This window comes from Crinia signifera, chromosome 6 (assembly GCF_055691185.1).
Source record: "Crinia signifera chromosome 6, ASM5569118v1, whole genome shotgun sequence".
Lineage (NCBI taxonomy): Eukaryota > Metazoa > Chordata > Amphibia > Anura > Myobatrachidae > Crinia > Crinia signifera.
The window spans coordinates 116,483,328-116,500,428 of record NC_139222.1 but is presented as its reverse complement, the minus strand read 5'-3'; the positions used below and the strand labels follow the sequence as shown (position 1 = coordinate 116,500,428).

General features: G+C 42.5%; 1 protein-coding gene across 1 annotated transcript in view; it reads left to right on the top strand.

Moving 5' to 3' along the window:
* The window catches only part of RAB5C (RAB5C, member RAS oncogene family), a 30,683-nt gene extending 14,452 nt beyond the window's left edge, over positions 1-16,231 (top strand). Inside the window, exons 2-6 of the mRNA XM_083146898.1 lie at positions 3,341-3,614; positions 6,495-6,646; positions 12,447-12,569; positions 12,678-12,771; positions 14,346-16,231. Coding sequence (XP_083003024.1) covers positions 3,449-3,614; positions 6,495-6,646; positions 12,447-12,569; positions 12,678-12,771; positions 14,346-14,461 — 651 coding nt within the window. The 5' untranslated portion in view covers positions 3,341-3,448 and the 3' untranslated portion in view covers positions 14,462-16,231. The remainder of the gene's footprint in view (positions 1-3,340; positions 3,615-6,494; positions 6,647-12,446; positions 12,570-12,677; positions 12,772-14,345) is intronic.
* The last annotated feature ends 870 nt before the right edge of the window (positions 16,232-17,101 follow it).

Genomic DNA, 17,101 nt, shown 5'->3' with positions numbered 1-17,101 from the left:
TTACTGAATATCTGATTATAGCAGATTTCTGCTTTTGATTGGTTCTTGATTTCACTCACAGTTTGGTTAAGCTGCCCATACACGTACCAATTATCCGGTACTTTTTGTGCTAAAATAGCATCGCATCCCATGCACAACATATGCACAACGATGCTATTTTAGCACAAAAAGTACTGGGTAATTGGTACGTGTATGGGCAGCTTTAGGGCTATTTCCTATTGGGAGAATGGACCTGTCACATGATGGGGCAGACCAGGGGGAGGAGCAAGGTCTGATGAAGATAGCCCAAATGGACCCTCGCTGACCCCCACTGCTTCGCTTGCCAGCTGCTTACTAAAGGCAACAGGTGATGGTGTGGATAGTGACACTGCAAGGCCACATGCCTTGCTCCTCCCCCTGGGTGTTAGTCACTATCATTTATTCTACCCATAGGTGTGAAATGTCTTTTAGCAACTATTGTAAGTACATCTGCAGCCATTTTAAACCGATTTGAGCATCAGGATCATAGGGATGGAGAGGACACGACATTCTTTGCAGAAAGGGTTAACGCCTATTATAACAATTATTTTGTAAATGCTAATCTTAATGCTGTGGGTAAACAATTATCAGTTGATACGCTGTGCATTTCAGAAGATGCAGCACTGCTCAGTGAAAGCATTATGCTCAGATGAAAGTGTATTTTGAGCCTTTTGAATTACACATGCCAGCTGTAGCAGACTTCTTATCGTTTCAGCAAAATGGTTATTTCGACTTTGCAGTGCAGCAGGAAACATGTAACAGTGATTGAATTTTGGCATCGATCCATAGTTGAATTGTATTTTTAATTATTTACAGTGACTAGCAGATACCCCCACATGTTAGACACAGGCCTTGAGCTGTAAAAACTAAATTGTGAAAGTATGACTGTTGCTATCCATCTGTTTCTGTGGAATTTAATTATTGGTGAATGGGTGTGACCACAAGAACCGTAGTAGACAGATAAGTTAGAAAGAGCTCTGTGCGTTGCCTGTTAATGTGCTGCTTGTCAGATAAGTAGTATTTTAATTGTGAAGTGTACTTTCTCATTGGTAATTATGCCATGTTCTTTATTTCCATAGATATGTGGAAATGGTCATTGGTAGCATTGTTTTAGAAGATCTTGGCTGATGATGCCCTGCAATGCTAGGTTTATCAAAGTAAAATTGCTAAACACCCCCCACTGATGTTGGTTCTTTTAGTGGATTGATTAGTCTGCATTCTAATAACTTGGTTCAGCCCACAAAATGCCCTCCACCAACTAATGTATTTATTTATTAACCGTTTCTTATATAGGGCATACATATTCCGCAGAGCTTTACAGAGGATATTTGAACACTCACATCAGTCCCTGCCCCAATGGAGCTTACAATCTATATTTCCTACCACATGTACATGCACACACAGACATTCTAGGGTTAATTTAGTTGGGAGCCAATTAGCCTACCAGTATAATTTTGGATTGTGGGAGGAAACCCACATAAGCACGGGGAGAATATACAAACTCTGCACAGTTGGAGCCATGGTGGGAATTGAACCCATGACCTCAGTGCTGTGAGGCAGTAATGCTAACCATTACACCATCCGTACTGCCCCAACTAAGGCAGGGATGGGGAATCTTTGGCACTCCAGCTACACATCCCAGCATGCCCTGCTACAATAAATGTCTTTACCGTGCCAAATTCACGCCCAAACGGAGCAGCGATGAAATTGCTCTTTTTTGTTACCCTTTATGGTAGCTGTGTGGAAAACAATTGACTCACCCTCTTAAAGTGATTTTAAAATAGGTGAAGTATGAGTTACGGAAGCGGGACACAGGTTGATGGAGGTGCTCCATAAACACTTCTCTTGATTGGGTCGGCTGTGTCTTCCGCCCATTCATGAGCAGTATTTCTCCTCTGTATCTGGGAATGATCATTACCTGTGAGTGAAACTACTCCTGATGAGATAGATAGCATACCTCCCAACTGTCACGATTACAGCGGGACAGTCCCGATTTTCGGGTCCTGTCCCACCCGCGGCAGGCATTGTCCCGCTGCGTGGGTGGCAGTTGGGAGACCCCCCAATCTAATAGAATAGACGCTGTGCGCATGTGCACAGCATTTATTCTTGTATGAAAATGAGGTTGCGGCTAATTAGCATAAGCCACACCCTTATTTGCATACACCCCACCCCCTTTCAGGCGCTCGTGTCCCTATTTCCCCAACACGGAAGTTGGGTGGTATGAGATAGGAATGGGAGTGCCTGATTAGGAGGGTTATAAAACATCCCCTATTTATTTATACTTGTTCATACAATTTTATAAATTGCCATAGTGGAATATTCCTGTTGTTCAATTTCCTAATATTTGTGGGTGCTCTATTTATATGTATTATGTTTCCTATGGCAAATCTCACCAGCAAGATAAACCAGTGCTGTATGTTTGCTGTGCATGTGTTCTTCCTAACCCTTTGCAATGTTTGCAGTTCCCACCAAAGCGGAAACAGAATCTCTGCCATAGTATTGTCCTATTGTTCTGTTCACTGCTTGGCTACGTTCACTGTCCTGGAGCTGCTTGATAAGTTTGCTCTTCGCTAGCCATGGTATTTATCCTTCCCTGTCTGTAACATTACAGGAAGAGAATGAACATTTAGTAGCACATTTGACTGATGGGCCCTCATACATGAACCTGCAGTGTCCTGATCGCATGCTGGCAGACAGAATACCGACACTATTTATTCATTCATTTATTTATAGTTTTTCTTATTTAGCGCAGCATATTCCGTTGTGCTTTACAATTGGACACTAGCATTCAGATTTGTAAGCATGAGGGGTGGGGTGGGGGGTAAAGGTTAGGGTTAGTCTGTGTGGAGGGGCAGGCTGAAGATACTTATTGACCCATGTAAGGATGCCCTCCATCAGACTGTCTGTATCTGTATTCTGACCAGCATTCCGTACACATGTCCATTCCGATTTTCCAATGGTTGGGAATGGGAATTTTTAACATGGTTCATTTTGCATCTTCCCCGATGGATAACTGATCTATGCTGGTCTAGCTAATTAGTGGGTCCGTAATCGTGGCTACTGATGTATGGTAGCCAATACTTACAAAGCAAAGTGTATACGTGAATCATTTAAGCTTCAATAAAATATATATTGAAGAAATGGGGAAAAAAAGGCGAATTATTCCTTTTTGGATTGTTTTACTGTTTTTTAACATAATTGTGTTTTGTGATTTCTGTACAAAGAGAAGTGTTTTTTTTTTTTGTTTTTTTTAAATGTCTCTCAGACCTGCTTGAGTAAAGAGAAAGTAAGAACATAAACCAACTTTCTTTTCTATTTTTAGAGGCCTGTTTTCTGCTCACTTGACTGATCCAGTCTACTCTGCCCTCACCTCCTGTGCCTTTAACACCACCGCTGTCCTCATCTCTGTGCATCCCAGTGACCTTATAAGATGGCCGGTCGAGGCGGAAATGCTCGACCAAACGGGCCGGCTGCCGGCAATAAAATCTGCCAGTTCAAGTTGGTTTTACTAGGGGAGTCGGCAGTAGGGAAATCTAGTCTTGTCCTACGCTTTGTCAAGGGCCAGTTTCATGAGTACCAAGAGAGCACTATTGGAGGTAAGTTAACTAAAATCTTAACCTGGTCTGGCTGGCCTTGCAGATAACCAGGTCACCACTATTGCAATTCAACTAGTCCTTAAACGTGTATATTCTGCTTTTCATGCAACAGACTTAATATCGTTTTCTAGTGAACCTAGCGAGCAGTGGCAAATCACTGATTCAGAAGTACTCAGTTTCAGTATGCAGCTGATGGGTTGACCACCATTAGTATACACGCCATAGGTTGATATAGCTTATGTCAATATGGGCAGAAGACTATGGAAAGTGGTTCACTCATCCTCTAATACACAGGTCTTCAACCTGTGGCCCTCCAGATGTTGTGGAACTACATGTCCCAGCATGCCCTGACAGTTTTGGCATGCTCTTATAGGAATAAATGTGGCAATGCATGTTGGAACATGTAGTTTCACAACATCTGGAGGGCCACAGGTTGAAGACCCATGCTCTAATACATAGTGACAGCCAGCGATGAAGCGGGATCGCTTTTTGACCGCCCATACACACTGGGAGACTTTGAGCTCAGAGTAGCTTAGAAAGGAAAAGTGAGCAACTTTGATCTCCGAATCGCCTATTTTATATGGGCCTTAACAGCTATAACTGGAAATATGAGGGGAAAAAAACCCAACAAAAAGCAATGAGCCTTGGCTTTCCATTCTTTTATTATTGGTAACAATTTATAAGGGCTGCACTTATTTAGCATGATCTTCACTCTTGCAGAAGAGTGGAGGGAATCCTACCCTATATCCCCCCCCCATCCCTGAGTTACTGTGTACTTGATGGCAGGAAACATGCTGAGTAGGACAGGAAGGAGAGTCAGCAGATTTGAGTCTATCATGCGTCAGCTGATTAGATCAAAAACTCAGTGGACCTTAGTCCACTAAATAGAAGACTTGTTAATGCAAATGTGACATTCTGCAACATTACAGGTCTCCGTATTATATTTATCTTGCTGAGACTTGGTTAATGATGTGTATGAGTATGCAAATATATGTATGTATGTATGTATGTATGTATGATATATATATATATATATATTCACACTCATACACACATACATATATAATTTGAGGTTTGTGCATACGCAAACCCTGGGATCGGTTGGCTTCGGCGAGTTTCACACTCCTCGAGCCATTCGCTCCATAGTGGGAGGGAAGGGGGCGGGCCGGAGCAATGGAACGACCATCGTTTTGTGGCCATCCCCATAAAAATGCTGGGCAGTTCCCTGCGAATGCAGGCGTGGCGATGCCTGCTCGGGGGGGTCATCTGATGTCGGCACCACCCTGAATTTGGAGTACAGTGTTGAAATGAAAAGCCAGTCCAGGCTGAATTTTCATTATGAACAGAGGAAAAATGATCATCGAATGATTTATTTTATTTTTTTCCCCCCTGTGAATCATGCAAGGGGATGTGTTGGCGTACACATCCCCTCGCATGCTAGTGAGAGGGGGTATGCACGGCGGATGGCGCTTACCTTTTCGCTAGGCTGCGAACAGGTCTGAATTGGGCCCATTGTCCCCATATAATGAAGGTGGACTTGGGCCAAGTACACATCTGAATGACTATGTGTTTGACATTGCTCCGTGCGTGCACAATGCAGAGGCAGTGTAGTATATGGTGCCCATGTACGTTTAGCAGCATGGCATCTTATATGTTATATGTTCTGATTGGTTATGCAGAATCAGCCTGCATCAATAATTGTTAATAAATAATGCTTGGCTTCTACATTTTCATGTATTTTTGGCAGTGTGTAGTTAAAACAGAACTGATTTTATTTTTTCCCCTTACAAACCATACCTTTTTAAATAGACTGCTTTCCTTATGTTGAACTCTTAATATCAGTGGCCAAAGCAATGTTGGTAACTAGACTGGAATAGATGCTGTGGCTTATATAGGACTATGCCACATGGACATGATTTATTGGAAAATGATATTGCTAAGTGATTTCACCAGGACATGCGGGCCGTTGGCTATATAGCTAAAATCTACCAGCAAATTCATCCGACAGGGGGTGTCGTTAACAATGTGCTGGAGTGCACATTGTTAATGGTATTGAGCATACACACTAGATTCTCTTTTTTTTTTTATCACTTAGAAGGGCTCTTCTGAGCAATATCTATTTAAGTCGTCTATAGCTCACATTTGTTATATAAATAAAAACGGTCGTTCGGTTGACACAACTAAGGTTTCCAATACATTGGGCTAACCACTGACTGTCGACACAGACAAAAGGTCTAGGCACTGTGCATGGAGCATGGCAAGGGAACGCGGTGCACCGATATGGTGTCCATGTCACATTTGCACAGCTATTTTGACAAATTAATTTTGCACTCAAAGGGTTAAATACTCACTAGAGCTAGTATTAGCATAAAACAGTTGATGGGTACGATACATTTATTCGTCTGTTTGCTTTGCTACTGGCTTAGTTCTCCATAAAGAAGCATGTGTTTCATCTAGCCTCTAGAAATAAAAATCCGTGTCCAGCATGGTGGAAATAGGAGAGTGGCACTCAAGGCTTTTGCAGCATTTTATAGGAGTGTCTTTAGGCCCAATGTCCTCCATAGTAGTGTTCCTTCTAGCACCCTGCATCTTTTAAAACTCGTGCAGTTTCTCTTCCTTGTGTAAGTTGTCACCCTCTGCTGTGGTGCCTCTAGCACATTGTGGTCTGTATTTCAGCATATATTTTGCTAGAGTAGAGACCACACTGTGCTAGAGGCAGCAGGGCAGACCGTGACACCACAGGCAAGTAAAAGGAAATGCACACATTTTGGAAAATGCAGGTTGCCAGAATGAACACTACCATAGGATGATGGAGTAATATGTATTAGTTATTCATTTTTATGCTTTTCTGATCCTTGTAATGGCTTTGTTTGTCCTCAGCTGCTTTCCTAACACAGACAGTCTGTTTGGACGACACCACAGTGAAATTTGAGATCTGGGATACTGCAGGACAAGAGAGATACCATAGCTTGGCCCCTATGTACTACAGAGGAGCTCAAGCAGCCATCGTTGTCTATGACATCACCAACACAGTATGTATTTTAGGAGAACATGAGGAGTTATTCTGTGTGTTTATGGGTTTGCAGTGTTCTGGTTAGGATGGGTTCAGTATGATTTACCTACAGTCAAAATACTGACCACCATTTGTCGATGGTCAACAATGTCTAGATCGCCAATTAGGGGTCTAGACCAGGCATGTCCAAACTATGGCCCTCCAGCTGTTGTGAAACTACATGTCCCATCATGCCTTGCCACAGTTTTGCTATTAGGGAATGCTAAAACTATGGCAAGGCATGCTGGGATGTGTAGTTTCACAACAGCTGGAGGGCCATAGTTTGGACATGTCTGGTCTAGACCAGGGTTGCCTACCTGACCCTCTCCTTCAGGGAGAAAATGCTCTGTTCCTGGGCTTCCCTGGTAATGTATGATTGCAATCACCTGTGGTGAGCAAGGTAATTTGTCCTGCTGCAGGCACATCCCCTCGCATGGTTGCGGGGATTCGCCAGGGTGGCGTCACATGGGCTCAGTAAACTGCAAGTTTCGCAGCTTACCAAGTCAACTAGAATCACCCCCCTTAGGTTCTTGTGCAGTGTGTATGGAATTAGAAAGCATAACATTCTTGGGTATGTCCAAATAGTTAAAACGTTTCCCTACCTTTTTTAATGAAGCCAACATTAGAAAAGGCTTTGTTCTGTTCAAGTACTCTCTCTCAGCTAGTACGTAGATCGAACTATTCCCAAACACTCATTATACCTACTTATCCCCATTAATATGGGAACCACTGATAACCATTCCTGTTTAAGGTGTCATCAATTTAAGGCAGATTTATTCCATTGCCTATGAGCCTGCCCAAAAAATCTATATTTTTGGCACTTAATTATAAATAGATATACAAAATCCAAGCTCATTAATGTCTTTCCATTTACCCCTGGGCAGTTTGGGGAGTTCTCAATCAAAACCAGCATATGACTTAAGACTGTAAAAGATAAATCTTGGTGGTACAGTACTCGGTGCAGCAGGATAAATAACAATATTACAGGACTGGCGAGACTATGCTCCCCCTATAGTTACCTTTGTTCCTGACTAAGTTTAACTGCATATGCATCCATCCATCAAAGAGACAATGAAAGTCCTGCGCTAGACATAATTTGAAAGGAACTAGCCTATTTTCCTATAGTTTCGAAACAAATACTTGAACCCACTAACCGTTTAAATAGTTAAAATACCACTGCGTCCTATGGGGTTGATGGTGCTCCCCAAGTTAACACTAGAATTGACAAACAGGAAGTAAAGTAACTTTCTGTTCATATGGTATATAAACCCATACCATACAGCACTCTGCACACCTTGACAAAGACCCAGGAAGGGTCGAAACGCGTAGGGAAGCGGAGGAGGAGGAGGAGGATAATCTTGGATACAGATCAACAGACTGTGGCTTGAAGCATGATACACCTGGGATACGAGTCCGGACCTCACTCCAGGTTGTAGATTTTTTTTTTTTTTTTTTTTTTGTAGATTTTTTTTTTTTTTTGCTGTTAAACATCTGCCCATCGGAAAGTCTGGAATCCACTGTATGTGTCCTTTTATTGTTTTGTTTGTAACCTGTTTTGGAGGAGTTTATACTAAAGAAATTCTTGTGTGAAAAATATCCATCGTCTGGCCTCCAAAAAAGATACCTTGATAGGAACATACATCCTCGTTTATGAGTGAGTTTGGGTATGCACCCTATTTCCTGCAGGTCTCTAGAAGCACAGACTTCACACAGGGAGAATTGCATATTGGCCTTTGAAAGATACCTTGATGGGCTTTTCTATACCCACGTTTATGTGAGTTTGTTACGTAAACCTTCTATCTTCGCAAAGGGTTAACCGGCACAAGCTTTTTAGACCCAGGCACATGGGTGAAGAGTTGTTTGGGTTAAAGAAAGAAAAATAAGGAACTATTTGGACATACTTCACTATTGTTCATACATTTCTTTTTCATGTTTACAATAACCTAATCGGTGAGGATCCACTTAAATCCATTCGAGGACAAGTGTGGAATGCTCTACCTTTTTGAAGGAAAGTAACATTTAAATTTTTTAGCGCCAGTGTTGTCTCCGTCTGAACTTTATATTTTGGTGATTGGTGAGGATTTGCAGAATACCCGGACAGCAAGCTATCGGCGCTTCCTTTTTTTTTTTTTTTTTTTATTCAATAATTTTTATTGAGATTTTTGCATACAAATATACAACAACAACCACCCCACCCATATATGTGGGCAGTTAGGGTAACAGATAAGAGTTATAAAATAGGCAGGAGCAATTACAGAAAAAATATATAGCCATAAGTAGATGAGCAGGATATGCACAACATATGAATGTAGGATACTGGATCTCCAAGGAAAACCATTAAGATACTTCTTACCCCGAAGGCGCCATTCGGGTATAGCCAAGTAGAAACAATGCAGGATTATATAATTAAGTATTAATCGTAGACTTATGGAACTAACTCATTCCTGCTAAATAGGGATCACTTATAATATAAATTGACCTAAAGAGAAAATAATATATGCCCAACTACCCTAAATAATAAAAAAAATGAATCCCAAAGCAAACCTACCTCAAAACCCCCCACCCTGTATAACCTACCCCCAACTTAGGCATACCTGGAGCCCCTGAACCGAATTACCCCTACCCCACTAACTATACTATAAACTAAGACCACCCACCCACAAGGAGGGACAAAAGACTAATGACCCGAGACCAGGGTGGCGCTGGCTTTCCCGCCAGAGCCTGTATACCAGGCCCATTGTATGTAAAATATTAAATAACAGATTATTGTAGTCATATATCATTATTGGTCAGCGGCATTCAACAGAGTATAGTAAAGAGATTAAAAGTAAAGCTTTCTCAGCAGTTAGGTACAGCATCAGTCCAGTTAGCCTAGAACTTTGGTGAACAGGACCGCTGCATGAAACCGGTGCATAGTAGTTTCAGTCCGGCCAGTCCGGAGCCCCCCAGAAATGAGATATCATATCACCAGTCTCCTGCCACAGTGGTATGAAGTAAATAGCAATGTATCCCATGAGTACAGGATTTCGAGGTATCCCTGCATCCAGCTGTGATGACAGTGATGTTATTGAGCGTGGAGCCTCCACGTCACACCCTTCGAGCATATAGTACTAAGGGGCCCTCAATATGTGAATAGCCATACAATGTATCCATCCCTTCTTGTAGCTAGCCTCATAGGCAGCATGTGTGGCAGGATCATCAGTGTTATAAGGATTGGGACAGGGGAGTATAGGTTCCTCATCTCCAGCATCGGACACCTCCTGAAGGACCACAGGTGAATGAGCACTTACGTCGCGACTGTAGTACTTATGTGGCATCTGCCATCACCTCAGCTTCACATGTATAAGAGGATGCTTTCACCCGCAAGTATCCTGGATATATAATCGTGTCAGAATTGTAGTAATTTAACGTGGAGGCTGTTGCCACCCCATCGTCCTGCACAGGTGTAGATCTAGCAGAGGTTAACTCGGCATGCAGTAGGTCTATTTTGTGTAGGAGCCTGTCACTAGAGTCCCGAATAAGCTGAAGTATTTGGGAAGCCATTACAGAGCTAGTAATATAAACAGTGCCGTGTCACAACAAAGATAGAAGCCAGTCCACTTTTAATCATAGAATGGGTTCATCAGTAGCAGGAGTGCAGGGTCCTGTCCTGCAGATTGAAATCCAGGTAGTAAGAATTACAGCAAGTGCTTCACACTCACCCCACAGAGACTTGCGGTGCACTCAGGAGGCACTATCAGTAAAACAAATATAGCCCACTTCAAGGCATGTAAAGTGATTTCCAGTATCAGGAGGACTAGGCACAGTGCGTCAGTCTGAAGGCCGTGTGGTTTACAAGCAGGCAGGTCACTGCAGCAGCTGGTCCGGTCCTCACCCGCCACGGAGACATGCACTCAGGAGGCTCCAAGATGGCCACGAGCTGCTCCCTTACTTCAGGATCTAGCAGGAGGAAGCCAGCCGGCAGCCCGAAGACACCTGGACAGGGCCTCAGGCACGTAGTGGAGGACGGCAGCTCCCCCGGCAGAACACAGATCCAGCACAGCCAAAGAGCACACCGCCCAACAGGATAGCGCAGCCCGGATTGCGGCACCGGCGGACCCACCAGCAGGATCACTAGGCCGCAGGTATGGGTAGCACGGGGAGTACACAGAGCATGGAGAGAGACCGCACCCGACTGCAGCAGGAGGCACAGGGGATGATGCCCCGACGCTGGGTGTCTGGAACAGGGGGTACCGCGGGTGGGAAGGATGTTTAACAGGATTTTGTGCGGGAGAGCCAGGTTCCACGTCTACCCCCTAGTCCGTCAGGCCACGCCCCACTATCGGCTCTTCTAAATGTATTGAATACCGGTCACAGTGTTCCTCCAATTTATTTGAACAAGAATAATTAAGTAAAATTTTTATTTCATTCTCATGCTTACATCATTCCAATAAATGAGTGGAAAAATGTTGTATAATATGCATTTGGTGACACTTGCACCGTCTCTATTTTTAGGGATACGGTCATTGGGTCAATAAGACAGTCGGTCAAAATGTCAACTGATCCGATCCACTAAGGCGTGGTGGGACCTAATGCTCATTTTGACCTATCCCCATGTTGATGTTTCATGCATGTTGACCTCGTGGTGTCGACATAATGCTTGTCTGCATAGTTGTTGTCTATCCATTGATTCATATCCCCTTTTTTGATTGTCTGATATAAGTAATGCCCCAAAAATCCTCCTTTTTTTTCTCTTTGTTCAAAACACAAATCCATCGTAGCTTTTACAAATACTACGCATAACACTACTTCCAGAGTAGTGAAAAATGACCCACCTATTACTAACAAATTCTATATTCAATATAAATTATGTATTCTACTTGCATTGTTTGCAACACAAATGCATTTGTTTCCCTTAAACACTGTTATGACAACTGATATGTGAACCAAGCAAATCTTGTAATGATCTTTATTGCCATTTATGCCAAAGATTGGTACATAGTCATGGATTCATGATAACACTGTCATTCTGGTGTTTTTTGTGTGTGAAATTTCAATAAAAAATAAGAATAATATCCACCACCATCTGGAAGGGGCAACTTTATAAAATTGTTTTTCTTCAGTAGTATAAAGGCCCATACACGGGAAACGGTCATCTGTCAGACCACACTTAGGTTGACCCCGGAAGGTCGACATGGGTCAAGGTCAACAGTCATTAGGTCGACATGAGTTTTTCACTGTTTTTTGTGCCGACAGGCGGTATTTCATGCCCTACCATCCACTAGGGCGTGGTGGGAGAATAAAATAGTGTGTCGAGCGTAGCGAGGCACCGTGCCCGAAGCATAGCCAGCAATGCGAGGGGCTGCGGTTCAACTCCAACTGTGTCCATGTCGACTGTGTCGACATTCGGGTAAAAAAAAACAGTGAAAAACTCATGTCAACTTAATGACTGTCGACCGTGACCCATGTCGACCTTTAACACTGTCTACCTTGGGGCCAGTCGACCTTCCGGGGTCAACCTAATGACTGTAGACCTAAGTCTGTTCTGACAGATGTACCGATTCCCCATACACAATGGTCAACTTTGAGCTGAAAGCAGCGTATTTTTGTCTTTTTGACCTGCTTTTCAGCTCAGCAAATTTTTTTTCTCCTCCCATCATCGTTGGCCATATATGCTGGTAAAATCGGCCAGTGTGCCCATTAGTTTGGCAAAAATTATTTAAATGTTGTAAAATCTGACTTATTACTATTTGATTAACGTGGCTTTGCGTGATTTATTTTCTATGTATTCCTTACTATAGGAAACATTCGCAAGAGCAAAAAACTGGGTGAAGGAACTTCAGAGGCAGGCAAGTCCAAACATTGTTATTGCCTTGTCTGGAAACAAGGCTGACCTCTCCAACAAGAGAGCTGTAGATTTCCAGGTGAGCTTAGTTCGGTAGCCATAGACCGCCAATGGCACTGTTTTTGTATTACCACTCACTGAGCATACAAGGGAGGCTTTCTCCTTATACCTTGTCTATTGTTTGCAGGAAGCTCAAGCATACGCCGATGACAACAGTCTGCTCTTCATGGAAACGTCTGCGAAAACCGCCATGAATGTGAATGAAATCTTTATGGCCATCGGTAAGGATTACTCCTGGGCCTAAGATGGCTAAATGGAATTATAGGAAGGGGCAATAAAAATAGAGGGGAGATAATTTTACCAAGGAAGAGACAAGTACAGATGTGTGCACCTATCCTCAAATAGCTACATTTTTGCCCAAACAGTACTCTGGGCCTAATTCAGACCTATTTGCACGGCTGTCAGTTTGCACTCCGGGTGATTATCGATAGACTGCGCATGCATGCGGCCCTTGGTACACATGCACAAGGCCTTCCTGCAATGAAAGCCTGCTACTTTTTTAAATTGATGGCCGTTCACAAGGTGGTTGACATAAAGCCAGCGTTTAGGAGTGGTAACACTTTGTTTTCTGTGGGTGTCTGAGAAAACGCATGCATGTCCAGACGTTTGGAGGGAGGGTGCATGACGTCGTCTCCTGTCAGCCTGGTTCTATCACAGTCGTTGAGTAAGTCCAGGGCTATGCACGGACTGCGCACAATGGGAAAATCATTCCATGGTGAAAGGATTTGCAGACAACTCCCGATTTTTATCTACTTTTCATAAGCCGTGCTAAGCCATTTGCAGGCTTGCAAAGGGCGGGATTTCACCTTTTGGAGGGGGAAGCATATACCTCATTGCTGGGTTCCAAAAATTAGCAGCTCAGTGATCAGGTCTGAATTAAGCCCCTAGTACACTGTAGAAAGCAAAAAAAAAAAAAAAAAAACGCAAATTGTGGAAAAAGTAGCAAAGATCCTAAGTATTTGGCATAAAAGATAGGTATATTTAAGGGCACTGTGGTTTTAAAGATTACTTAAAATTTTTTATTTTTAATGCAACAATAAAAAATACCCGTATTAAATGTGGCTGGTTGAATAGGCATTTTATGATTTAAATGCTGAGGTACTGGACAAAAAAAGTTACATGGTTGGTAAAGATATATTGCCATGCTTTGGTCCTGGGGCAGTTTTTCATTTGGTTGTCTCTAATGGTTTTCCAGCACTTAATAGTACTTTTGTCCTGGTATAGTAGTAAGGGGGTTGTCTAAGGTTCTGGGAATATTGAAAAATGGGCAAGCGCTTTATGGGACACCTACTTTTAAGCAAGATATGCATTTTATACTTGGATTTCATAGAAATCTTTTATCGTAAAGCAGTGAAAAACCCATGTCGACCTTATGACCAGTCGACCTTCCTCATGTCGACCTTTATGCAAATTCGACCTTAAGTCATGTCGACATTGGCCCATGTCGACCTTAAATCAGGTTGACCTTCCAGCCAGTCGACCTAATGACTGTAGACCTATGTTCATTCTGACAGATGTACCGATTCCAGTCCTATAGTTATTACTAGTACTTGCAGAAACCATTGCAAGAGGTATTTCTGGCGTTGCCATACTGAAACCATTAGTAAATTATCAGCCATTTACTTGCTTTATATTTAGCATTATTTAAATATAGTCTGCACTGTTTACGCTGTAAAGGCAAATGCTATAAGCACATAGAGTATAGATATACTAAAATGTGCTCTGGATGTAGTGCAATGTCTTCTATTCTCTGTGAATTTGCTGCAGTCTCATTATTTTTCTCTTCAATATCCAGCCAAGAAGCTGCCGAAGAATGAGCCCCAAAGTGCACAAGGTGCCCCAGGAAGGAATAGGGGGGTGGACCTGCAAGAAAATAACCCCCCTGCTAGAAGCCAGTGCTGCAGCAACTAAGTTGTGTACAATCCCAACCTCACCACCATCTCCTCCCTCATCTCTCTCCACCTGGTGGTGGGAAGAGAGGGACCAAAACATAGAAATTTACTAATTTAAGAAAATTAAAAAAAAAAAATTGAAATCCAAAAAATGTACCAACAACAGCGAGATGAGACTGGAAATCCACTTTAATGCTAAATCTACTTAGCCCCCACAGAATCCGCATAACCGCCCTGGCTCTGGAGGGGTGAGACGGACGCTATGAATTTCTATTTTATCATCCACTGTACCACTCCAGTTTGTAATTGATCAGCGTCCTGATGGATATCTCATTCCACCTGCACTTTGTTCCTTGTATAAATACTAATTCAATTTTTAAGTCTTAAGTCCTTTTTTAAATATATATATATATATATATATATATATATATATATATATATATATTGCATTCTTCCTATCCCCACCCTCTTCTCCCTCCTCCATATTAGTGGGTATGGTGGGAGGTGTGAGAAGAGTGGAAGGATGCTTTACTTCTAAAGCTTTGGTAAATCTTTGCTTCTAAACCGATTCTGATGAGCTCCTTGTTCTTGAAATCATTCTTAAACAGTATATTGTGAGGACAGACTGTGTACATTGACATGCGTATACATATGGAGTGTATATGGATATATATAGATATATTTTTTTGTTTGATTTTTCTTTTCTTTTTTTCATTAATTCCCTTAATACAGAATGCCTTTCTTAAGTTAAACTTTCATCCAAAGGCCTTTTCTGAAAAAGTGGGATGGATCAAAACATCGCCTTGGAAACAATATGGCTGCCAGGAAGCTAACAAACATTCTATTTTTCTAAAGGAGTGAGTGTGCACTCACCAGCATTGCCATTCTTCTATAGTAGCAACATCAGCTCTTATTCTTTGTTCATTTCTAATCATCATCGCTGCCAACTTTAAAGTTTGTTGTAAAGCCATAAAAGCACTTTCAATAAAGCAGTGGTTAGAAAATAAAGAATTACTCGTACAAATGCGGTTTTGGTGATCCACGCATGGAATTATTTTCCCACAGTAAAATCTGATTCTCACCACAGAATTGTCTGCTATTTTTGCCACTATATATCCTGTTCTTCCAAATTATCAAAAATATGAAGGAATTCATTTTCTTTACAAGTGTTTAGCCATATTTTAAACTATAAAATTGTGTAGCATTTTAGCATGGGTCTTTCAACTGTTCCGTCTTCTGCTGTTCCTTGAAAGTTAAAATTAATATTATTATAGCCATATCTTTTTAAAACAGAAGGATAATGTGTTATAATCTTTCAGGTTTTGCACAGTCCATATGAAAAATAAGTCTAGAAAATGGCCGCCTCTGTTCAGACTCTTAAATATTACATTTGATAATGAGATTAATTATTTTTGTGCATTCCTTGCTTGACCAGCAGGCCTTTTATCTTAGAAGTTGCCAGATGAGTTGTAAATAATGAACAAGATCTAACCCTGCTTTAGAGCAGTCAGGAAAGGAAATTATGGTCACCTTGACTTTCCTACCTGTTTGCAATTGGAGATCATTCCTTTTTTAGGGAGCTGTGAACCAGATGTTTGAAGTAAAAGGCCATCTGAGGTGTCTTTATGTCTCTGAACCCAATCACTTGACCAAATAACGATTTATAAGGTATTAAGGGGGGAAGGGAACTTATTTTTTTCTCTTCTTCATATTCTGTATTTTGTATTGTATGTTCTCTGCAATATGTACTCATCAGTATATCTTGATAATACAGTACGTAACCAATAGATACTTTTGTTTCTTCCTTTTGTGTGCAATAGATTCAGTGTGTGCATTTTGCCAATAATTTTATGAAAGTTTTCATCCGTTTAATTCACCCATGATAATTACGTTCACACTTGGGTTAATGCCAAATACAAATGTACTAACTGTACTCGCTGTGTATTGTCGGTTGAAGGCATCAGGCTGTGTTCTTCAGCTTGACTTGTGAAGCGTTTTGATCTAACAAAGGTGCGAGCTACCACATAATCTTATATAGTAAGTATATTGCTGTACTGACTTGGAAGAGCAATGTTTCATGTCTGGTCCATTTTTAGATCAAATCTGTCCAATGATTTTCGTGGCTTGGTACAGCATGTGAACGGACGCAAGTCTGTGAGCTCCGCTACAATCCTGGGCTAATATCCTGGCTTCACCACCCTGAAGGCGACCCAAACCCCACAAAAAGGTTGCAGGAACCCCCCCTGACCTGTGTGGACTTGCGGAAAAGACGAGGTCGGGTCCGTGAGGTCGGCGGCAGGCGAGGAGAGCAGTGCGCGCCAATCCTCCTGTGTCCGGCGCCATCTTGACTGGGGACGGCGAGGCGCTCCAGACCCTGCAGGCGGAGTATTGTATGCGGGTGGGAGCCGGCGCTGTCCAGGGACAAAGAACACCCCCCCGTGCGGCGGTGTGAGGACCCGGAGTGAGTGCAGGAGGAGAGCTATCCCTGTGTGAAGGCAGCGCGGCGGTGAACGGAGGACGCAGCGGCTGCGGCGTCAGCGGGCGGGGAGCTGAGCGGGGATACCTGGTACGACAGGAGACGCTGCTCTTGGGGACCTGGCCCCTCCTGATGTCGGTGAGCCTTACAGCTGGGCAGAAATCGGAATAACATCAAGGGTGA